The sequence below is a fragment of the Stegostoma tigrinum genome, chromosome 20, assembly GCF_030684315.1.
Source record: "Stegostoma tigrinum isolate sSteTig4 chromosome 20, sSteTig4.hap1, whole genome shotgun sequence".
NCBI classification, from domain to species: Eukaryota; Metazoa; Chordata; class Chondrichthyes; order Orectolobiformes; family Stegostomatidae; genus Stegostoma; species Stegostoma tigrinum.
In genome coordinates, this window is record NC_081373.1 from 12,988,427 (window position 1) to 13,013,189 (window position 24,763).

The 24,763-nt window shown below is 42.6% G+C and overlaps 1 protein-coding gene across 1 annotated transcript in view; it reads right to left on the bottom strand.

Annotated features, from left to right (window-relative positions):
• pi4k2a (phosphatidylinositol 4-kinase type 2 alpha) overlaps positions 1–24,763 on the bottom strand; it is a 37,560-nt gene that overhangs the window by 7,866 nt on the left and 4,931 nt on the right. The window contains exons 2-8 of the mRNA XM_048551022.2: positions 15,509–15,709; positions 14,179–14,310; positions 11,890–12,043; positions 10,534–10,595; positions 3,888–3,987; positions 3,113–3,246; positions 1,935–1,994 (exon numbers count right to left, since the gene is read on the bottom strand). Of these exons, the coding sequence (XP_048406979.2) occupies positions 1,935–1,994; positions 3,113–3,246; positions 3,888–3,987; positions 10,534–10,595; positions 11,890–12,043; positions 14,179–14,310; positions 15,509–15,709 (843 nt within the window). The remainder of the gene's footprint in view (positions 1–1,934; positions 1,995–3,112; positions 3,247–3,887; positions 3,988–10,533; positions 10,596–11,889; positions 12,044–14,178; positions 14,311–15,508; positions 15,710–24,763) is intronic.

The following is a 24,763-nucleotide window of genomic DNA, read 5'->3' on the forward strand; positions in this document are numbered from 1 at the left end:
CGGATCGTGCAGACAATGAATTTTTTTTGGGTCAGTGTAGAGCAATGGTAACATTTCAAATACTAAAATAATAGTAAAACAATTCCAGAGGTCACCAGTTACATCAAGCAATGTAAGAATTTGATTCAATTTCCTACAAAATGTGTCTGAGGATGTAGTTCAACATTATAAGGGCCACTCTTGAGTCATGTAAAGAGAGAAATGAAAATTGTAATAACAATGGCTTGGGCAAGTGAGAGGAATGGGAAAAATCCCCCAGTGAATAGCCACTGTGATAAAAAGTGTGGAGAAACTCAGGCGCCTCAGCGAAGAGAGAAAAACAAAGTTAATGTTTCGAGTCCGGTATCACTCCACTTTGGAGTTAATTAAGAACCAGACTGGATTAGAAAAACTAACTATTTCCCTCCCCACAGTATATTCAAAAACTTAACTCATTACTAAAATTTTTCAGTCATGGCAACATCCTCATATCTCTACTATTTCTACTGTAATCAAATCCTTCCTGTAATGTTGGGATCAGAACTGCATACTATTCAAGTTGCCATCTAATTATCACTTAAACAGTTCTAACATACCCATACATTACACTGCTCTTATTGTCTAATGCTTCAACTAATAAAGGAAAACTGCCTAGCTACCTTGGTAAGCATCTTATCCACTGTCTTTTTCCCCTCTCTATTCATTCACAGGATGAGCATCACTTCAGAATTTATTGCCCATCCCTAATTGTCCAGAAGGCAGTTGAAAGTCAGCCACATTGCTGTGGCTCTAGAATCACATGTAGGCCAGACCATTCCATTCCTAAAAAGGGCATTAGTGAACTAGATGGGTTTTCACGAAAGTCAGCAACGGATTCATGGTTATCACAAGATTCTCAACTCCTGAATTCTTTAATTAAATTCAAATTCCACCATCTGCCATGGTGGGATTCAGACCCAGGATGATATCTTGGTCTCTGGATTAACAGTCCGGCAATAATACCACAATGCCATTTCCTCCCCTGCTTCTGTTGGAGACATGGATATGACTTCCAATATCCTGTTCCTCTACTCTTCTCAGCTTCTTTCCATTTGTTCGGTATTCCCTTGCCTTGTTTGTGCTTCCAAATGCATCAATTCACACTTCGCAGGATTGAATTCCATTTGCCACTTGTCTCCCTGCCTGAGCGGTCTATGAATAGCTTGCTTCTTCACTATCAAACATGAGCATTCTTCAAGCTTTTTAATTATTCTCCCTTGAGACTAAATAATTTCCAGAACCTTGTTAAACTAAATTCAAAATCTCAGTGCAATAGTGGGATTTGAACCTCAAGATTACAAGAGCAGGCCTCTTGACTAGTGATGGCAAAGTAACCAGTGCTTCTTTCTCCTTTCAGCACGGACTAAATGAGAACAGATGGACACTGGACAACACTTGGATTCAGTTCCAATTCCTCACCCTAAAGTCATCTAATTCCTTATTCCATGAGAAAGGTTCCTAAAGCCACTTTAGAAAGGACTTAAGGAGCAGGGGCGAGACTTCCTCCCATTCATACATGGCCACATCGGTAGGCTGCGGTCCGAACTCCCACCTTGAACTGATGGTCTTCAAGGCCGAGGGGAAAAGATGGAGGCTCTACTATTTTTTTTTGGGGGGGGGGGGGGGAGAACAAGGTCATCAAGATGGACAAAACCCCAACTTTGACAGGGAAACAGTAATCAGGACTATTTAATTGCAGATAGCAGGTAAATTTCTGATTTTGAAAGGCTAGGAAGGCTTCCAAGTCAAACTGCCCTGATCCACCTGATCAGAATAGATAAAGGCAGACAAAGCCCATCCTCTGGTTTTGCACCATTCTTTAGCTCTTGCTATACTGGTATCTTTGACAAGACTAATGACAGGTTTTCTTCAGACAGCACTTAAGCTCAGGACACAAGCAGGTGCCAGCAGCTCACCTGCCCTCTCATGACAGAGATCTGTTTGTAGAACTGTCCACGATCAAATCCTGGATCTTTCTGCAAAGGAAACAAAAATGGTTTAACTCCAATACTCTGAACCTGACTGCAAGTTCAACAAAAAAAAAATCACTGCCAAAGAAAGCCCCCTAGTGGAATTCATGGTCTTTAGGCAAGCCACATAAGTGATTAAATCGATCCATTGTACAGGGGAATGACACGAGGGCCGAATCTGAATCTGCCGTGAAACTTGTATAATTTATTTGCTGTCAAGACACCAAGATAAGAAAGGGCTGCAGACAGAAACCAACAACCAGGAAACATGGCAACTGACGTGGGGCACAATTCAATGCAACACAGACTAGCTGGTGAACAAAACTCAGCCAACCCAATTATCAGCTTTCATACCTTGGGATTGGTGGAAAATAGTAGGCAATGAGCAGCCCCTATGCACTATGTTGCTGAGATCTGACATTCCACTCGAGGGGCTAGGGCTCTGATAACTGAAGATACAGGAGGAAGAACTGGCATTTTTTTCCTACTCAAGCACATGAAGATACTAGTGTCAGTTAGACAAATTGCCCTTAACCAAAGTATTCAGACAATACAATATTTTCTTTGCCCCCCCCCCCCCCCCAAACTTGTAAAGTAAGATGCTAAGGAAGTGTGACACTATTCTGTACCTGACAAAACTGCACCATAACAGTGCTATAACTCTGAAAGGCATGTTGTCAAAATTGAGACGTCAATTCATCATTAAGTACCTCTAATTAGCAAGGACACATCTACCACTATTCCTTACTCCGGTCTCAAGCAAGCACAATATGCATTCACTAATACTATAGATCAATTCATACTGCAGGACTTTCTTCCTTCCCTAGTTCAAATGGGAACCAAAAAATTTCACTGTCACACTTTGTAAGAAAACAATTTCCACTTTTTAATTCAATTAATTCATGGCATGTCAGTATCACAGGCAATTGTGCTGAAAGCAACAGCAAGACACCTTGAACTACTGTAGTCTGTTCTGAGAGAAAGTGAGCACTGCTGAGCTCCTGAAATTTCTCTTCAGCCGTAAAAAGTGGCCAGTCTTCAAAAACCAGCCCATTTAATTTCACTCTCATGGACCTCCTAATCAGTGACTGTGAATGAGAAATGCATGTTCTCAGGTTGCTAACCTTGAAGAGTTCATAAAGGTCCTCTTCCAAATCTTTTACAAAGTTTGGGTCAGAGATTTTTGGAAGAACCAGGTCCTTAATTTCCTGGGAAAATGGAATCTTCGCTTGAGGCAGCCAGGCCCAGTAAAAAGGATCTGCAAAAGAATAAAAGCATTGCTAAAAAACTTCTCCCCCTATTTCTTGAAAGTGTTCTCTTGTATTTAATAACGATCAGGGCACGTGAGAGTTTCATTATCCAAACAGTCCACAGTGTTCAGGGCTGTGGGGGTTATAGGGGGATGGGTCTGGGTGGGATGCTCCAAGGGCCAGTGTGGACTTGTTGGGCTGAAGGTCCTGTTCCCACACGGTAGGTAACCTAATCTACACCCGACACCACCTCCTGATTCCATCTGTTCAATCAAGATTTTGATTGAATCAGAAAACTCCACAGTTGTGAAGGCACGAGACCTGATAATGCAAAAATGCTAAGCTGGGGCTGTTAGAATCAATTTTTCTTTAAACATCTGCTCCTCCTGCCTCTGCGTTCAGCTCCAGAGTCTTCTGATAACGTATTCATATTGTAATATTCCACTGCACAAAGTTTCAAATGATTTCTACTCAAGCCCCAGGATCACACCTGACACTTTAACCATTCACACGTCTGTCTGATCAGTTGTCATTTGCCACATACTTGGAGATCAAAATCCAAAGTCAAAATTCAAACAAAACTCACCATTTTAAGAGTTCTACAAAAAAAATTCTGTTTTGCATGATGTCTGAATTTAAATTTACTCACAGGCTCGCCAGGAGTCCGGGTGCTTCAAAGGGAAAGCCAAGCCATTGTCTATTGCCGCAAGCTTTATAACAGGCTCTTTCACTACAACCCAGTCACTATCCTGTAAGAAAACACATGGAAAGACAACATCTTTTCAAAACTGAAAGAACTGCAGATGCTGCAAATGTGAAGCAAAAATAGAATTTGCTGGAAAATCTCAGGTCTGCCAGTATCTGTGGAGAAAAATGAATGTTAATGTTTCAAGTCCAGTGAACACTTCTTCAGAAAACCATTTTATTTTGGATTGTGAATCATGATGAGAAAAAGGAAACCGCTTTAAACCAAGGAAACCATGAATAAGATGTTGCAGCTCTAAAACAAATTACTAAGCTCATTACAAGTTGTATTTACGCCGGCTTTTCTCAAGCAGTGTTGGGAGGGTGGTGGTAGGGGATGTTGTGGAGAGAAACTGGAGACTCAAGGGAACTATGGGTGTGTTTGGGATAGCTTTGTCTAAAAAAAAAAGACTGCCAATTGGGGAAAATAAAAGAAAAATAACATCGGACAACTTCAGCGTGTCAGGAGTGAAGAGCATGATAACAAATCCATGTTAAGCTATCCACCTGCCCAGGAGTCAGTGTGTTAACACCAGAGGATAAAATCTCCAGGCTACTTACCTCTGTGTGGACAGAGATTTAACAAGGAATTGGAAGGGAACTACCTATTCTCATTCATCATTTGACATCTAACAAGTGACTGATACACTGAACAATTACAGTACCAACTGTCCTGTGTCTCCCTTTAGAAAGATCAGAGATCAGAAGGTCTTGGAAGAAACAAATTGACATCATTGAATCCTGTGGACGGATGCTAAGTGTTTCCTTAATTTCTTTTTTGCACCCATAACTTTTTTTGTGTTTATCATCAACTGTCTGCATTTGTTTGTGCACGTTTAAGGGGAGGTAGAGTTTAAAGTCAAAGTTGTTTGCTTGTGATTAGAGCACATTTACTTACATTAAAAAGTAATTTATTATTAAAGACAGAAACCTGGTCAGTGCTTTCTATTATCCCAATCTTGTCTGAACTTGGGTTAATTTAAGTCTAACCTTTGTGGTGATCTAGAGTGTAGCAGAATCACAGTATTAGCACACATTTCCCAAGAGACTGATGGCTCTGGTCGACATCATCTTGGACTAAAAGCAGAAAGGTTTGGGTGCAGAGTCAGTACTTTCCCAAGTAGATGATAACAAACAGCTTAACACTAGTGTTCCCTGCTAAGTGCATTACATGACTATAGGTGCTGCATTTTAAATTCAAAAAACTGGTTAACTTCATTCTGAGATAATAAAATGTGAGGCTGGATGAACACAGCAGGCCCAGCAGCATCTCAGGAGCACAAAAGCTGACGTTTCGGGCCTAGACCCTTCATTAGAGAGGGGGATGGGGTGAGGGTTCTGGAATAAATGGTGGGGTGGGGGAGAAGAGAGGCGGACCGAAGATGGAGAGAAAAGATGATAGGTGGAGAGGTAGGGAGGGGATAGGTCAGTCCAGGGAAGATGGACAGGTCAAGGAGATGGGATGAGATTAGTAGGTAGGAGATGGAGGTGCGGCTTGGGGTGGGAGGAAGGGATGGGTGAGAGGAAGAGGGGCAGAGACAGGTTAGGGAGGCAGAGACAGGTTGGACTGGTTTTGGGATGCAGTGGGTGGAGGGGAAGAGCTGAGCTGGTTGTGTGGTGCAGTGGGGGGGGGAGGGGACGAACTGGGCTGGTTTTGGGAAGCGGTTGGGGAAGGGGAGATTTTGAAGCTGAAGTCCACATTGATATCATTGGGCTGCAGGGTTCCCAAGCGGAATATAAGTTGCTGTTCCTGCAACCTTCAGGTGGCATCATTGTGGCACTGCAGGAGGCCCATGATGGACAAGTCATCTAGAGAATGGGAGGGGGAGTGGAAATGGTTTGCGACTGGGAGGTGCAGTTGTTTGTTGCGAACTGAGCGGAGGTGTTCTGCAAAGCGGTCCCCAAGCCTCCGCTTGGTTTCCCCAATGTAGAGGTAGCCACACCGGGTACAGTGGATGCAGTATACCACATTGGCAGATGTGCAAGTGAACCTCTGCTTAATATGGAAAGTCATCTTGGGGCCTGGGATAGGGGTGAGGGAGGTGGTGTGGGGGCAAGTGTAGCATTTCCTGCAGTTGCAGGGGAAGGTGCCGGGTGTGGTGGGGTTGGAGGGCAGTGTGGAGCAGACAAGCGAGTCACGGAGAGAGTGGTCTCTCCGGAAAGCAGACACGGGTGGGGATGGAAAAATGTCTTGGGTGGTGGGGTCGGATTGTAGATGGCGGAAGTGTCGGAGGATGATGCGTTGTATCCGGAGGTTGGTGGGGTGAGAGAACGAGGGGGATCCTCTTTGGGCTGTTGTGGCGGGGGCAGGGTGTGAGGGATGTGTTGCGGGAGACGCAGTCAAGGGCATTCTCGACCACTGTGGGGGGGAACGTTGCAGTCCTTGAAGGACTTGGACATCTGGGATGTGCAGGAGTGGAATGCCTCATCGTGGGAGCAGATGCGGGGAAGGGAGAGGAATTGGGAATAGGGGATGGAATTTTTGCAGGAGGGTGGGTGGGTGGAGGTGTATTCTAAGTAGCTGTGGGAGTCGGTGGGCTTGAAATGGACATCAGTTACAAGCTGGTTGCCTGAGATGGAGACTGAGGTGTCCAGGAAGGTGAGGGATGTGCTGGAGATGGCCCAGGTGAACTGAAGGTTGGGGTGGAAGGTGTTGGTGAAGTGGATGAACTGTTCGAGCTCCTCTGGGGAGCAAGAGGCGGCGCCAATACAGTCAATGTAACGGAGGAAGAGGTGGGGTTTGGGGCCTGTGTAGGTGCGGAAAACGGACTGTTCCACGTAATCTACAAAGAGGCAGGCATAGCTGGGGCCCATGGCCACCCCCTTAGTCTGTAGCAAGTGGGAGGAATCAAAAGAGAAGTTGAGGGTGAGGACGAGTTCGGCTAGGCGGATGAGGGTGTTGGAGGAGGGGGACTGGTCGGGCCTGCGGGACAGGAAGAAGCGGAGGGCCTTGAGGCCATCTGCATGCGGAATACAGGTGTATAGGGACTGGACGTCCATGGTTAAAATGAGGTGCTGGGGGCCAGGGAATTGGAAGTCGTGGAGGTGGAGGAGGGCGTGGGTAGTGTCACGGACGTAGGTAGGGAGTTCCTGGACCAAAGGGGAGAAAATGGAGTCCAGATAGGTGGAGATGAGTTCGGTGGGGCAGGAACAGGCTGAGACAATGGGTCGACCAGGGCAGGCAGGATTGTGGATTTTGGGAAGGAGATAGGAATGGGCCGTGCGGGGTTGGGGAATTTCCACTCCCCCTCCCATTCTTTAGATGGGATGTCCATCATGGGCCTCCTGCACTGCCACAATGAGAAAACGCCACCCGAAGGTTGCAGGAACAGCAACTCATATTCCGCTCGGGAACCCTGCAGCCCAATGGTATCAATGTGGACTTCACCAGCTTCAAAATCTCCCCTTCCCCCAACACATCCCAAAACCAGCCCAGCTCATCCCCTCCACCCACTGCATCCCAAAACCAGTCCAACTGTCTCTGCCTCCCTAACCTGTTCTTCCTCTCACCCATCCCTTCCTCCCACCCCAAGCCGCACCTCCATCTCCTACCTACTAACCTCATCCCACCTCCTTGACCTGTCTGTCTTCCTTGACCTGACCTATCCCCTCCCCACTTATACTGTCCTCTCCACCTATCTTCTTCTCTCTCCATCTTCAGTCCGCCTCCCCCTCTCTCCCTATTTATTCCAGAACCCTCACCCCATCCCCCTCTCTGATGAAGGGTCTAGGCCCGAAACGTCAGCTTTTGTGCTCCTGAGATGCTGCTTGGTCTGCTGTGTTCATCCAGCCTCACATTTTATTATCTTGGATTCTCCAGCATCTGCAGTTCCCATTATCACTAACTTCATTCTGACTAGTGTTTCTGACAATGCTGCTAACATTTTATGCAGCAAGTGAGGGGTGCCCAGGTTAGACCTTGTCAACACTGGCTGATCTCAAACAATGGTGAAGCAGTTTAAAAACCACATTTAGGGAGGGCAAGGCAAAGATTGCTCAGATTCCCATTCCTGATCATCTGGTGATCAGACCTATAAACACACTAAAGGAATTGGATACCATACAGGGTGAATCAGTCCCTTTTGCACTGGCACTCCTTTTCCCACCTCCTCACCAAATAGCTCATTGACACTAGCCTCGATCTATCGTAGTATGGTGGCATCTGCGCTGGGATGGAGGGAAGGAAGGAAATCTGCAAGACAAACTGTAATCATTTACATTAGCTTTGGGTAGTTCTAGTCTCAAATCCACCTATAATTTCACTGAAAAATTATGAATTATTTATGATATCCTGAAATTGTGCTGTATGGCTTTTGAGGCTTTACTGTGTGAGCCAATGATTTCCAATTTAAAGCCAAGAGCAAAAGGTTATATAAACGCCTGTTAGCTGTGCTTAAGTGAAATTTAAAGAAATCAGAAGCATGGCGAGAGACAGTCAAGATCAGCTGCCTGAAAGGTGGCATGTTTCTGACATTATATCTTAAACAATCTCAGTGTTGGCTGAGTACTTAACCCTTTCAAAAGTTTGACTCGTGTCAAAGGTTATTTAGGCAAAACGCAATCAGCATGACTATGCAGTATAAAAACTATGCCACAGGGAAATCTCTTCAGCAGTCAAATATCAGGGATACATCACAAAGAAGGAAGAAATTAATAATGAAGGAAGACACTAATGAGAAATTGATAGAGACAAGTGCATTGCGAGCTGAGAAACAACTGACAAGAAAATACACGCCAAAAACAGGACACAAATCAACAAACTGGTCACTGTCACACAAGTGCTTGGGTTTTTTGGGGGGTGGGGGGGGGGGGGGGGGGGGGGGGGAGGAAGAGGAGTCCCCAGTTTCTGTAAAATCATTCTTTACTTTACACCTTGCAACTGTAACCATGTACCACATCTCTATGCTCTCTTCTGAATGAAAATCACTGGTTAAAGACGACAAAGCAAGGATTGAGGGCAGCTAACAGGGGTCACAAAATGTCTTTGGCTAGCAGGATTAAGGAAACTCCCAAAACATTATTTATAAACACATATGTAGCAAAACAGTAGCTAGGAAAAGGGTGCGTCCACTCAAGGAGAAAAGGAGATGAAGTGGGTGAGGTCCTTTACAAATACTTTACATCCACATTCACAAAGGAGGAGGACATGGTAGATGATGGGTGTCACTATGGAGAGTCTCAAGATGGGTATGTCGATATCCCAAGTTGTGTCAATTAATAAGTGTTGTTTTGACAAGCATTAAATAGGTAGACGAGGACCTGATGTGACATAACCCAGAAGGCAGAAGGAAGCAAGTGAAGAAACTGCTGAGGCCTTCAATGTAATGTTTGTATTATCTTTAGTCACAGGAGAGGTCCCAAAAAGGGCAGCGCTCCTTTGCTCAAAGACAACATTAGGAATGAATCCGGAAATTACTAACCACCGAGTCTTACCTGCGATACCTACTGGAGAAAACTCAAGACGATATTTACTCACATCTAGGAAAATAAGGACTTAGTAGCAATAAGCAGCACCACTGTTTGGGGAACGTGATGTCTCTCAAAATTGGTTGAGTTTCTTTGAGGAAGTGTCAAAGACAATTGATGAGGGCAGGGCAGTAGATGTTATCCATGTGGACTAATAAGGCCTTTCACAAGGTCCCTCATGGCAGGCTGATACAAAATGGTGAAGTCACATGGGATCTGTGGAGAGCATATACAATGGATGCAGAACTGGCTTGGTCACGGAAGACAGTAACAGTAGAGGGTATTTTCAGATTGGAGATCTGTGACCAATTGTGTTCTGCAGGATCATTGCTGGGACCCCTGTTGTTTGAAATGATTTAGAGGAGAACGTAGGTGACCCGATTAGTGTGTTTGTAGATGACAAAGACTGGGGGAACTGCAGATAGTGAGGAAGATTGCCAGTGAATACCACAAGATTATAGATAGGTTGGAGACTTAAGCAGTGAAATGGCACATGGAGTTTAATCCGGACAAATGTGTGGTAATGAATTTTGGGAGATCTAATGCAGGAGGCAAGTGTACAGTCAATGGCAGAGCTCTTAGTTGCATTAACAGACAGGTCTACATGTACAGGTCAACAGATTGCTGAACATGGTAACAACTGGATAAGATGATCAACAAGACATATGGTATGCTTGCCTCCATTGGTCTGGGCAGTATATAAAAGTCAGTAAGTCATGTCATAGGTGTACACTACTTTAGTTAGGCCACACGTGGAACACTGTACAGTTCTGATCACTACATTACCTGAAGGATGTGGAGGTTTTGGATACTACAGGAGCTGTTTACCAGGTTGTGTTAGTTTGAAACGCAATCATGTTAGGCTGAAGGGCCTGTGCTGTACTGTTCTTTGTCTTTGAATTGTGGGTAAAGGTTTCTTTAGTGCTGCTGCCTCATTAATGGATGATCCCCAAGCCAAAGTTTGCATGAGCACTAAAAATATCAACTCATTAAAAAGGCTTGCAGAATTAACCATAGCCATTATGCTCTGCAGTATGATCATATTTCCAAAGTCAAAAATACTGGAAAGCAGTAATTCTACCCACCTTTGAACTGCCACTATCCATTGGACAGTCATATTTGATTAGCCAATTATCATTACCACGATCTGTGGAAAAAATGAATTTGTGATGAAACATTTATCAACTCCACCCCCCAACAATTTACACTGTTTCCTTGCTCTCGAACTCTATGTACAGTCACAGGCCAACTGAACTGACTCACCCATACTGAAACCAAGCAGCTCACAAGCAACCAGGAACCAGAGTTTCCATAGTTTGTCTGGTTCTGTACATTAGCCTGAAATTTACCCATTCAGCTCAGAAAAAGACTCTTCTTTGGCAGCATAGCAAGAAAGCTTGTAGATACTTCCCTCATCTGCAACATGCTCTCTCATATCTAAAATTGAACATTTACACAAACTCAGTACAGCTCCTTGGGGGAAGGCATTGCTACAAACAAACACATACCCATTTATTCCTAATCATCTCGTCTACTGAAACACATTCAACATTTGTCCCGGGCCTTACATGTAGGAGACTGGTAACATACCTGACCTGGAAAGGAAATTAGAGAATATCACAAAAGTGAGGTTCACAATATTGAACAGCCATACAGCCTGAAGAATAACTTAAGGAGCCAGATGAAAGCATTTTTAATGAAACAAATGAAATTGCAGGAATCTAACTACTATAAACAGATACATTTGAAATTTCAGAAAGGAAAGTTACATCCTTACTTTTTAAAAAGATACTAACCACACCCCAGGAATTCCAGGCCAGTGAGTTTAATGCCTACTGTGGGTCAAGTTACAAAAAGCTTGAAAGATACCATGAAGGCAATTTGTCAAGGCTGCATCCTTGGCAGGAGCAGTGTATGTCCAATGTCAGGCAGAGGTGTAGAATTTCTAAGAGGAATCCAAGGATAAGCATTATCCCCATCATCACTAAGAGGCCACAACCGATATCCTTGGGCTACAGGGAACAGCTTAGTGGCAATTGCCAAATCTTATTCAATAGCACCTAGCTTACACCTTAAAAACTGCTGACCTCTCTCATGCAGATGCTGGCCAAACTTTCCAAGTCAAGCTGAAACCTCACTCCGCTAAAAGCGCTCATCCTCTTGTTCAAACTACAAACATGTACAAGGCCTCAAAATTTCAGGACGGCTTCAGCTTTGGATCAAATATACCAAGTCCAATCCAACTGCAAGGGAGAAGTGGCTCTCAACATCGTAATGGTCAAAAGACCTATGAATAACACTCACCTAGCATATGCACGCACACAAACACGCAAAGAATTGCCCCCCAGAAGCAAGCGACCTTGTTGGAGAAGCACTTCCAATGAAGGGTTAACCCCTTTGGAACAGGATAGGAAATTGCAAGTATGCCTTGCAATACTGGCCTGTGTTCCTGATGATGTAATCCAGAACCACAAGCCGCTCAAATTGCAGTTGCAGCTGGCGATTAGTTTTTTCAGGTAAGGGCTCCGCTTCAAACCTCCGCAACCAATAATCGGCGTCTTTATAACCTTCTACAAACAACTGGAAGGAACCAACCTAGAAAGGAGTATGGGGGGGGGGAAGATTAAGTTATCTGAACCCATTTAAGTTGGACAATTGCTTTGTGATCACATCAGTAGATTACTATCATCTAATAGAAAAGGCAAAAAAATTTACTAAAATGCAAAATAGTTTTTTTTATTCATCAGGAAGAGATTATAAAACAACTACATGTCTTATCCTTTAGAAAGAGCAAGGTGATGTATATGAAAGTCCTTCCATTTGTAGTTGAGACTGCAACCAAAGACCATAAGAATTTTTACCAGAAAGGATTGGTTAGAAATGTAGAATTCACTACCATAATTTGAGATCAATACCAAACAGACTAAGATGACGCAGCGTTCATACAAAGAATGGAAAGGTAGGAGCAAATTTGTGAAGTTTCAAGTGAAGGGCCTCATGTCAAGCTGTTAACATTATGTTACACCATTTTAAGACACCACTGGGGTCCACAATCTACCTCAGGTTTCCACCCCCCAATATCTAATTAGAACTCTCTCCACAGTCTTCAATGTTCCAAACAACACGAAAAGTGAATAATGGCTAATGAGTATACAAAATGCCATAAGTAATTGTTAACCATTAAATCAGATTATCAGTAGAGATCATTAGACACCATGGCCTTCAGTATTCACATGTGACAGAAGGCCCAAATGTACCATGGGATCCTACATGGTCCCTTTACAAAAAGAAAACTGCCACCGCCACCTTCAAATAAGCACATAAATGTTCCCTTATGACATTCATGCAGAAACCTCAATTGGCTTTTGTGTCCTATCACCCCAAGCCAATTTGCTGTATTCGACAAGGGCCAATACAGTATCTAAACTCTATCATTCTCAGGATGCAGAAGATAAACAGCCCCTGGTTTCCAGTCCTTTGTTTGGTTATGGTAGCTGAGACAGCAGTACAGCTGTTACTGTGCACCATTCTGGAATCTTACAAAGATAGATGGATCAATTTAGTGGGCAGTGGAGGGACGCATGGCACTAAGATGGCATCAGGTGAGTTGGTCAACAGCTTGGACAAATGCACAAGCAACAAGGAGGTGGAGAACTTTAGGGAAGAAATCTCTGATTAGGATCCAGTAGCTGAACGTAACTATATAGTGTAAAAATTCTGCTCCTAAGATGCTGCTTGGCCTGTGTTCATCCAGCTCTACACTTTACCTCATATTTCCTAAGCTACCTAAATTACCTATTAATAGTGCTACAGAAGGAGACATCAGGACAAGTGACCAAAAACAGATCAGGATGGTACAGAGAAGGTCAGAGAGGAATTAAAAACAAGAATGAAGATACAAAGAGGTACTTGTGATCAGAAATAATGGGAACTGCAGATGCTGGAGAATCAGATAACTCCACACTTTTATCTCGGATTCTCCAGCATCTGCAGTTCCCATTATCTCTGATCACAATTTTAACCTCACTGCGAAACCTCTTCCAGGGATGCCTAACCTGAAGTAGTTACCCTCCTGCCTCCGAACCAACCTGACAGGATCTCTGTCCCACTGCAACTCTCTCGTAATCGCTTCGACCTTGAAACTGCTCAACCATGTCCTGAAGCAAACCAGGGACCACAGCCACGTCACCTTCCTCAGCACCTGCCTCCTCCCCAGACTGACCTATCACCTCCCTACCTATACTGTCTTCTCCACCTATCTTCTCCTCTATCCACCTCCCCCTCTCTCCCTATTTATTTCAGAACCCTCACCCCATCCCCCCCTCTGATGAAGGGTCTAGGCCCGAAACATCAGCTTTTGTGCTCCTAAGATGCTGCTTGGCCTGCTGTGTTCATCCAGCTCCACACTTTGTTACAAAGAGGTACTACAGTACCTAACCCTGCAAACACTGGGAATAGTGGATGAAGGAGACAACATACTGAAGCACATCCAGCAGTATCCCAAATGCCCAGAATTTCTGAGCAGAATTTCTACACTACATAGTTACAATGCATTTCCTACCATTTTTCCTGCTGCTGAATAGATCTCCAAAGCAGGCATAGCCAAGAGGGAATATTGCTTCCAAGATAGGGAGAGAAATATATCAAAAAACGCACATCCCCATTCAGTGCAGCAGGATAACAGTGTTGAAACAGAGAACAGAACAGTGACATTAATTAGTAGCTGGTACCTTAGGAGGTAAACCAATCCTGTGAAACCGCTGCCCAACTTTTGGCACTTTCTCAAGAGCCAGTTTCTTCCCCCTGGATTTTACCCGATCAATTGCACTGTAGTTAAAAGTCTCACTTGCTAAGTACACCACCTGCAGAAAGAGAGGTAAATCACAAGAAAAATGCAGCATATTACATGTTAGTGCAATTCTCAGCCCTAATTTGGAATGCCCCACATTAGGTGCAAACTTTGCGATCAGAATATGCTGATACTACTTTGCTGGCTGTCAAGTCTTCTACCATCTGGGACAAGACAAAGTTGCATCTTTGGAGAGTGAAAGGTGAGAACGTATCAATGATTATTACAGAGTAAGCAACTGCACATGATTTATGCCAAGCACGTGCGTACGCTTGTTGCTTCAAGTCCCAACCCCTGTTCAAGCCAGGCAGAGCTCTGCACATAACCTACCTGCCACTGCACTGACAAGTTGGAACTGTACAGTATTCAACTTCCTTTTCTTTAGGAAAAATAACTTAGCAGGAAATACAATAAGAAACCCCAAAGTGCCCACGCAAACACTTACAATCACATCTTTAAAACAGAAAATAGTCAAAACAGACATCAGGCTAAAGGACCAGAATTACAAGCACTGATTGAAAGATAAGGTTCATTTTTTGTGTGACGCGTGTGAAAAGAATGAAGGGAAACAGGTTGGAGCAAAAGACTATGTGCACTTAAACAAATCTCCACTGTATTAAGGATGAATGAAACCACCCCAATGAATTACAAGTATGTGCCCCACAGTTTCTCTTCCTGTTGGAAATGGTATTGAAATGTTATCTGGCAACAGAGGCAGGACCAAAGCTAGCTCAGCACAGGGAGATAATGGACATAAATCCATAAAACAAAAAAGTCTGCAATGTATTATGACCGACTGTACTCTAACCAGCTAGATCTAGGGCATCTGATACTGGGCACAAGGGCAACCAACCTCAGCTGCAGGTATGATGCTTTGCAAAGCTGCACCAGCTCACCTACTTGGTCTATTCAGTGGCTCATCCTGACAACTATGTGGCATCTAAGTGTAGAAACCAGCACTGCTCAAAGGTTCCATAATTGTCATGTGGCAGGACCAGGGAAAGAAAAGTTCATTAGGTTTGATCTCCTTAAGTGGTTGCATGTGGTATCTTGTGCAAGGATAGGACCAAGGTAAAATTGTGCAGTGAAAGACTCAAACACTCAGTCACTGGACAACTGTCAACAGCTGTGGTGTCGTGTTAGGCATTAGTCTGCGCTTTGGCAAGACAGCAAAGCCAAAAAGATATAAAGCACAGAGTCCAGAGCCCTACCTTAGTCCTCGGTACTATGTTAAGCCCCAGTTTCTGGTCCACCAGGCTGGCCCCTGCCTCTGAGAGATAGCCCTGATTAAGAACGAGACAGTCTCTGCCAAAGCAGCACGGACAGCACAGTTTCTGTAGCCACTTGGTCCACTTAGGGTTCAGGTGACCATATGGTTCTTCATTTTTCGGTTTAAAAACACCTATAAATTTCTGGACAAATGAAAAGAATAGTTCTATTGACTTGCATCAATATTTGAACAGCTTTAAAAAGTCAAAAAGCAAACCTTCATATCAAAATGACTCTGAATATGTTGGGGTCGATAAGTTATATCCAGGTTAACTACAGCATTACAATTCCAAGAGAAGTTGACATTAAGTTTCCAGGGACTGACTAAAAGGATCACACTACAAAATGTCACATTTTAAGACTTCTATTAAAACAAACCAAAAGCAACATTTTTCAGTGGCCAATTTGAACTAAACTACATAAAAAGAAATTTTCCACTTACACTGATTTAAACCTGAGACTGAGAGGAGTAGTCTGCTCAGTCAGCGCCATCATTCTTACCATTACCTCCAGGTGTGAACAACTTTTACTCTTTTCCCGATGAGTTAACTAGCCTCCCTCAACCCCAAATCCATAGCACTGAGTCTCAGTCTGGCTGTTGACCACAATTCACTTGAGCCCTCACTACACCATTTTACCTGAATTAAGTCTTGTAGAATAGTCACTGTGAATACCATGGCAAAGAGATTGTCCACCTTCGAAAACTATAGCCACCATCGACACATGAAACACAAGCTGATACTTTTTATATTAGAGTTCTTGTGATGTAGTGGTAGTGTTCCTACATCCAGGCCAGGGTTCAAGTCCCACTTGTTCCAGAGATGTGGAATAACACCAAGTTAATTAAAAATCTGTCTATACCCATGATCAAATTTCATATTTTGAAACAAGTTTAGCAGATTAATGTTGCTTCTACATTGCTCCCTTATAGTTTGATTCCATCAGGAAAAACACTTACGTTTTCAGGGAGATACCATTCTGAACTAGTCATCCTCCTGGTCAGTGTTGCTAATTTAGCATCAGATTTGTGTAAGTGGAATGTAGATCTAATCAGGAATAGATTTCTTCCCAGAAGTCAGGGTATCATCGGCTTTTCTTCACATTGCCCCGTAAACATGCCTTACAGACACAAGAATTCCTGCTTTACAAACATTAGCTCAGGGGCATTCATTTTGGAATCCACTCTCATGCACAGTTGAATCTCATCACCAATGTGTCAATACACTAATCTCGGTCCAGCAATCTGATGTCAAAAATTCAGTTTCTCTTCATTATTTCAAATATGTAAAGATCACAAGATACACTGACGACAGTCTTTTCCCTGACTCAACCACTCCTAAAATTATGCAATTAAATCATCCCAGTATTTCCTCCAACCACGCAACTGAATTTCAGGTGTGGGTCAACAATATCACTGCAAAATTCGCCATTGGACCAATACTTTGTTCTGTTATAGTTTAGCCTAAATTGGTCGGTCGGGTTTTGCACCTAGTGCAGTGAGATCCCTTCTCAAGAGGATTCAAGGTCAGTACAGCAAAGAGTAAAAAAAGGGCTTTCATTGCGTTTTCCATGGCCATTGGGCTTCTCCTAAAATAATTTGCAGTCAATGAACTTTTTTTTTTGAAGTGCAGTCACAGTTGACATGTAGGAAATGTTGCACCCAATTTGCACACAGCAAGCTCCCAAGAACAGCAAAATAGCGATCTTACAATCTGGTACTGTAATGTTGATTGAGGGATACGTATTGACCAGGATCACGGACGGCACGGTGACTCAGTGGTTAGCACTGCAGCCTCATAGCACCAGGGACCTGGGTTCAATTCCAGCCTCAGGTGACTGTGTGGAGTTTGCACATTCTCCCCGTGTCTGCGTGGGTTTCCTCCGGGTGCTCAGGCTTCCTCCCACAGTCCAAAGATGTGCAGGCTAGGTGGATTGGCCATGCTAAATTGCCCATAGTGTTCCGGGCTGTGTGGGATGGGTCTGGGTGGGATGCTTCAAGGGGCGGTGTGGACTTGTTGGGCCAAAGGGCCTGTTTCCACACTGTAGGGAATCTAATCTAATCAGGGAGAACTCCGCTCATCTGCTTCACTTGATGGCATGGATTTTTGCAGACCCGCTCATGGCCCACCCAATGCCCTGGCAAACAGGGTCTCAGATTAATACCTCACCCAAAACAGATGGAAGCTTTGCTCACATACATTCTGGGTACATTTAGTTACTGCATCTCTTTGCCAGGCTACACATGCACCTACTTGTTTGTAAGTTGGCAAGCCTTACTATTGTGTTCAAGTGAACATATCGTCAAACTAATTAGCACTGTTAACATCCAAGATAACTAGACAAGTCTTAACTCCTTGTACAGCCTAAAATTCTTTGATGGTACGAAATCTGAAGGATGTGGATTGAGGCAAGAACGAGACCCAAAGCTACAGCTGACTTTAAAAAAAAGAGGCTTTCTTGTTCAATTGAATTACATAAACCCACTGCACTGAATGTAAAACATATTAAGCCATTATGAGTCTGAGCATAGAATTGGATTTAGCTTTGATATCTCACAGGCAGAGTCTCTCAGGCCAGCCAGTGGATGGAAATGTCTACTTACCATCTTAAAAGGAGGTTTTGGCAACCAGTTACTCACTGAATATATTTCGCACTATTGTAAAAAGGTCATTTGACAGCAGCCATATGCACAGGTTGAGTACATAAAGCATATCTCAATAATACTACACCTCAGATAAGGCTGAGGAAGTTGAGCTAATGAAGCCAAAATTCCAGCTGCTGCACAGAAACCACAAACTGAATCCTTTAAAATGGGCTCTCATTTCTGTCAAACTTGTGCCAGAATATGATTCTGCAGTGTTTCAGACTAAACATTAAGCTGACGACTCTTACACCCTCTCCAGTGGGCATTAAAGATCACAGTCACTATTTTGATGGGCAGTAGAGTTTTCCTGGCATTCAGGTAAATACTTATACAGCCAAAAGCAGAGAGATAAGCCAGTTTATCATATCAGTGCTTGCAGCATTTTGCTGTTTACAAACAGGCTGCCATGCTCCCCACAAGAAAACTGAGACGACACTTTTTAAAAAAAAACATGTGTAGATAATTCACAGGTTGTAAAGTGCTTTGGGACATCCTGGGAAAAGCTCCATTTGATTATCAATGCTCTAAAATAGTGTAGTGGAAACCACCATACAAATCTAAAAGGAAGCCTATCACAACACTCAAGTGCCTTCAACCTTTGGCAAGACTGTCCAACAGTTTAGCAAATTCAAACCAAATTGGTCTTTGTTATTAAAACTAATGGCAAGCACCACAGTCCTTGGTGCAGCACAAGACCATGACTAAACAAGTTGTACAAGGATGACATCAAGGCAGTAATGCTGAAGACATTATTACTTTTCTATTTAAAGCTGCTGCAAATTATAAAAATGACAATGTCAGGATTTGAAGATTGGGTATGCATAGATCAGTAGTGAAACAAAGTGCAAGAGAAATTCTATAGCTGCGATAAGACCCCAGAATGCAGTATATGTCTGGAGTTGAGGCCTAGTGTGACATAGATGCAGGATTCTTTACTTTGGTCTAGATTTAAACAAACATTAAGAACTTGTAGCACATGTGTAGCTAAAACTGAAGCAAACATTAAGACAGATTACAATGGCAGAGGGATGAGCGTATTGACCACATCAACCTGCAAGAATGCTACAACATAGAAAGAGGCTATTCAGTCCGTCTTAAGCAGCTGTATCAAATTTCATGGGCTTATCCTTAATTTGCCTTTGTCCCAACAACTACTTTCCCTTCCAGCAATGATGCAAATCCTCTCAAAAGTTACTAATGAATCTACTTCTGTTGCTCTTTGAGACAGCGCATTGTAGACTCAAAATCAAAAACCTGCGTTTATACAGACATAGGAATGACGTAGTAAATGCCCAAAATTTGACAGTTAAAGATGATAAAGAAATCTGAGGAAAGGCTTGGCCAATAGTCTTGAGCAGGACAGGGTGAATGACAGCTGATGCTGTTTAGAGCAGGGTTTCCCAAAGTGGGGGTAATGTCATGAAGTGGGGTCAGAGCTAAAACTTTGAGTTTGAGCACTCTAAGCAGGCAATGGGTACAACTGAGTTCTGACCAAGGTGTATTCCCTCCTAACTGTATCAACTCTCACTGAGGTACTGTGACAATTTTCAGGCCTCAAAATGGGGTCAGTGGGAAAGGGTTTGCAAAGTGCTGGTTTAAAGGGAAAATTCTAGGCTGCAGGGTCCTTTAAATGCAAAGGATTAAATACTAATTGGGGGAGGGGGACACAAGAAGCCAGAGACATAACTCTAATATAGGGAAAAGGATTTAGGAGACAGAGTTTGGATGCAACAATTCCTCAAGAGATTTAAACACAAGGACAAAAATTTTAAATTCAAAGTGCTAACAAATTTTATGCCCACGTGATACTTACTTTGGGAACTGGAAATATTCAAGGACACTGATTTGGATAGCTGCTCATCCCACCATTTCACATGTCTCAATCTAGAAACATATCTAAGCATATTTAGACTTCACAGTTCTTTTATCAACACTTGGCCAACTTTACACCTTGCTCTTAATTTGCCTCCAGTTTTTGCTTGGAGCCAGCCCTGAAAAGTTTAAGCCGACTTTTCATAAATTGAACCCACCAAGAAGAGTGGTGAGTTGAGAGAAAAGAAATCAGTGCACAGAGGCTGTGATTTTGAGCTTCGCTCAAGGGAAATGTCAATCACCATTTCCCAAGACATTTCATCTTAAAAATTACCTATTAAACAATGCAGTTTTAAAAGTTTGAATTCGGCATGTCTCCAAAGAACGCAACTTAGCAACTGTTCAGAGGGATAAGTGGCCATAACAACATTATATAATGAGTTGGCCCCATAGGACAGAGAATTGAAACACCCTCATGACCTGATAATCTCAACTGACCAAATAGCAGCTCTGTGTTGCATTGGACCCTTGCAAGAGTGTAGAACTAGAAGACAGTCTTCCGTGAAAGGAGGTGAGAAATTTTGTCTCCAAGGTTCGCCGGTGTGTGAAACTCTCCACACCAGAAAGCTGTGAAGACAGATTCTTGATTAACAAAATTTTTTGGGGGCAGTCAGGAACGTAGAGTTGAGACCACAATCAAGTCAGCAATGGCTTTACTGAATGGCAAAGCAAGCTCGAGAGCCAAACGTCCTGCTCCTGATTACAGTGCAACATTAACCCTGTTTCTGTCAGATACTGCCAGACTTGCTGAGGTTTTCCAGCACCTTTTAGGGGTGTCCACTATATACCCTTTTAGGTTTTAAAAGATAGCATCGAGGAAGAGAAAACTGGCAGGGGATTGAATTTGCTTTTTAGTATGCTCCTGGAATTAGGTTTGACAGAGGAAAGCAAAGCCTGTGTAGTCCAGCAAACTTAAGTGAACAGAAAAAGTTCCCATCAACACAGTCAAAGGAACAACTTTACAAAAATGCATGCATTTTGAAGTAGTAATACCACCAGCTGGAAAGCAAAACCGGAAAGAATTACCAACAGGGGAAAACCACTTCAGAATCATGAAATGCACTGAAAAACATTCACTTGAGAAGCAGAGTCAGATAATCCAACAGCATATATTCATCATCTTTAATCCAAATATTTATTGGCCCTAATTGAGGATAGGATCTGGCTTTGATGCCATAAATAAAGTCAATTTATTAAATATTTTCAAAAGGAAATTAGATGAATATTTGAAAAATATGCAGGGGATGAAGTGTAAAGGCAGACAGAATGGTACTGAGCATATAAGCTCATTATTGCGAGGCCAGCTCCTGCCTCTCCTGGAACACCACCCAGCACTAGAAGCAACTTGCCCGACCTTTCCTTGCACACACAAGGCCCCAGCCAAATTAAGGTGCTGAAGCTAATGATGGTGCCAGATGAACTCAATGCTGTCTCAGTGCAGGCTAGTTACTGAAGCTAGAATGTTTCTGAATTCATCCTCTGCCTTTTAGAGAAGTCAGCAATAATATTCTTTCAGGATTATCTGTATCCAAGTTGATCAATAAACTCTATTCAATCACAAACATTTCAGTGAGAGTACTATGAATAGTCCAGATACAGTCAATGCTGATTGCATTTAGATACACCACCCACAAACTGAACAGGAAAATGCTTTTAAACCAGGTACATAACAGCAATCTCAAGCTATTGGCCAGATCCACAAGCCATTTGCATCTCTGCCTTTAACAGCATATTTCTGCTGGATAAGATGCATACAGGAGATCTATAATTTGATACCATTGCCTTGTTCTTCACCATATCCTCTTATTTTTCTTCCACTTTTGTTTCAGTGCTGCCAGCTACAGAAGTCAAAAACACAATCTTCAGTCAGAATTGTCCAATGCTCTCTTATCTACATCATGAACAGACACTAATGACTGCCAAACTTTAAATCCTGATAGTATAAAAAAATCCTAATCTAATCAGCAGTACATTATTTCACCTCATTTTTCATTTGTACACTATTTTTAATGATAGGTTATAAAACCTGGCTTAATTCAGCCCTCAGCCACACAGAAGTTAACTTTAAAATCAGGAATCATTAAACAAACCTTCCAAGTTTTCCTAATTCTCTATGGAGAGGTGAATACCAACTTCACTTGAAAGTTAATGTGGCAAACCCAATCTCCGCACTCAAAATGTTTCTGCTCGAAAATATTTCTCCAACTGGCTTCTGGATATGCCTGAAGTCAACTTAAAAGAATCATTGAGACAGTAGAATGATTCAGTCCCTCAATGGTTGATTTCAGTGCCATTAGACGTAGAAGTAAGCGAGGGAGATGAGCAAATGCTCAAACTACCACTGTCCTGCTTTCGTGGTAGGTATGTTTAACCCTCACCAGAATACTCTCGGCTTACTGATAGACAATGGAAAAAGGTCAGCACCATTGCAAATTAAAGTACTTCCAAGGCTTAAGATCACAATGCAAATGTTGCAATGACAAATCAACTTTGTGCGAAGTTATATAACAGCTCATAACCATGACTAATTTAATCCATCCCAAAGTCTATCATAAGCACTGCATCACTTTCATTTAATGACATGAGACTTATTCAACAACTATCTCTGGAATGCTGCAAACTGCAACAGCGAGCTAAAGATTCTTATCCTCAATATTTACTGGGCACTGCACAATAGATCTTAACATCAGTTAATCCAATTTATCCAGCAACTCGTCCAAAAAACAGAGGCTGGGGAGAAAGAAAGTACAGTAAAATGATCACGTGGACAGACAAGTGCAGGATTTGCTTCGGCTATGATACTTCAAGGTGACGGAACCTGTGACATTAGTAAAGGTATAACTGAGTCTAAGTGCCCTCAGCCTGACGTGAAAAGCACTAGCTCATATCTCACTTCTTTCTTCACAATGACTCAAACCACAGTGGATGCAGCCAGTGTTACTCTATCTACTGTACTTCAGGTTACCCTGTCTTCCAGCCTCAATACATTCTACAATTCCTAATGATCGATGATTGCAGAAGATAGGTAACAAGTAGCAGTAACAGATCTGTGATCTCATCCATAGGTTCTTGACATCAAAATATAAAAGCACAGTTTTTGTTTTACTAGCAGACCTGTTTGCAAGACCTTGTCAAGTGCAAATTACCATATCTCCTACCTTACAACAAAGCAGCTTGAATGGTGCACAAAAGATGCTGTAGAGAATGCAAGTATTTCTTCCTTCAACTCAGCTCTGGACCAAAACATCCCCACAAACAAATTTCCAACCTGAGTTTGCAGAATAATGGTCTGGAGCAGGTTTATTTTGCCAACTCGAACTGTAGCGCCTGATCAAACATCCTTCACTCTCATTGGGCCATTAGGGGAGCACATGCAGTTCTGGCAACAGTTTATTTATTGCACACAGATTCAACATAAAACTGAAACCACAGTCTAGCAATCAAGCCAGGAAACAGAGGCTGGGGAAAGAGAGCAAGAGAATAAAACATCAAGCTGTGGTTGTATGAATATCAGGCAAGTGCATGGTTTGGAATGGTGTGATGTTGCCATGTGTCAACAAACATGGCTTTTTCTCCCATTTTCAATTTGGAATTTTGGGGTCCACGTCATAATAAATTGGGAGGGGGGTGCGCCCACTGCATACACCACTTCATTTATAAGTCATTTAGGTTTCAACAGGGCCAATTTGAAACTACTGAACACTTAAAACCTTCTATCAGTTAAGTCCTGGTTTGTCCATGCCACAATTATTTTATGCAAAGCCCTCAAATCCCTTAGAAATCTTTCAATCTCAACTTTAGCAAATGCCTACCTCATATTCAGCACCATTATGGAGTTTCACAAACCATTATGAAAAGGTGTACTTCCTGATTTCACTGAGCAGCCTAGCTTTCATTTCAAAATTTGCCCCTTTGTCCCATGCTCCCCAGAGATTTTCATGGAATAAACAGGAACAAATGATGTTCAAAACCTCAAGTCAGTCCACAACTTTCTACCCTTAAATGAAAATTAAACAGTCTGCCTTCAAATTAATCCTATAAACTCCAGAAACATTCTGATGCATCTGCCCTCTCCATCAATGCTACTATCACCTTCCTTTGGTTCAATTACTCCACAAGATTTTAAACCAAAGCTCTGTACAATTGGCACACTACTTATGGTCTTTGCAATTCTGTCCATTCTAGGTAAAGGCCGGCATTCCATTAGTCTTTTGCATCCCTTTTAAACTTGTGCACTTACTTTCAGTAATGCCCATGGATATTCCAAACCCATTACCAGTGAGTGACTGGGAACTGAGGAACACTAAAGTTTCTCGTGGTTCCATAATCATGGCTTCAATGTCAGTTTTGTCTATTTCTGACATCCAACTTTAAAATAACTTTGAAAAAATATCAAAGTGAAACCGCAACCATTCTTTTTAAGAGCATGTTCAGTGTCTGCGATCTTAGCTGCTTAAACATACAAGCTTTAGCCCTTAGGGAAAAGAACAGGTTTTACATTGAATAGCATCAGTGCCCACACTAAGTACTAAGTATGCTGTACTTTGATATGCTTTCATATCCTCAGGATACATAGATATACAATTTCTCTGTTCACTACTGCTGACTTCAGCTTATTGTGGGTAATTTATTTTAATCCATTGATCTCTGAAAAATTAAAAATCTAATCTTGTGACAATCT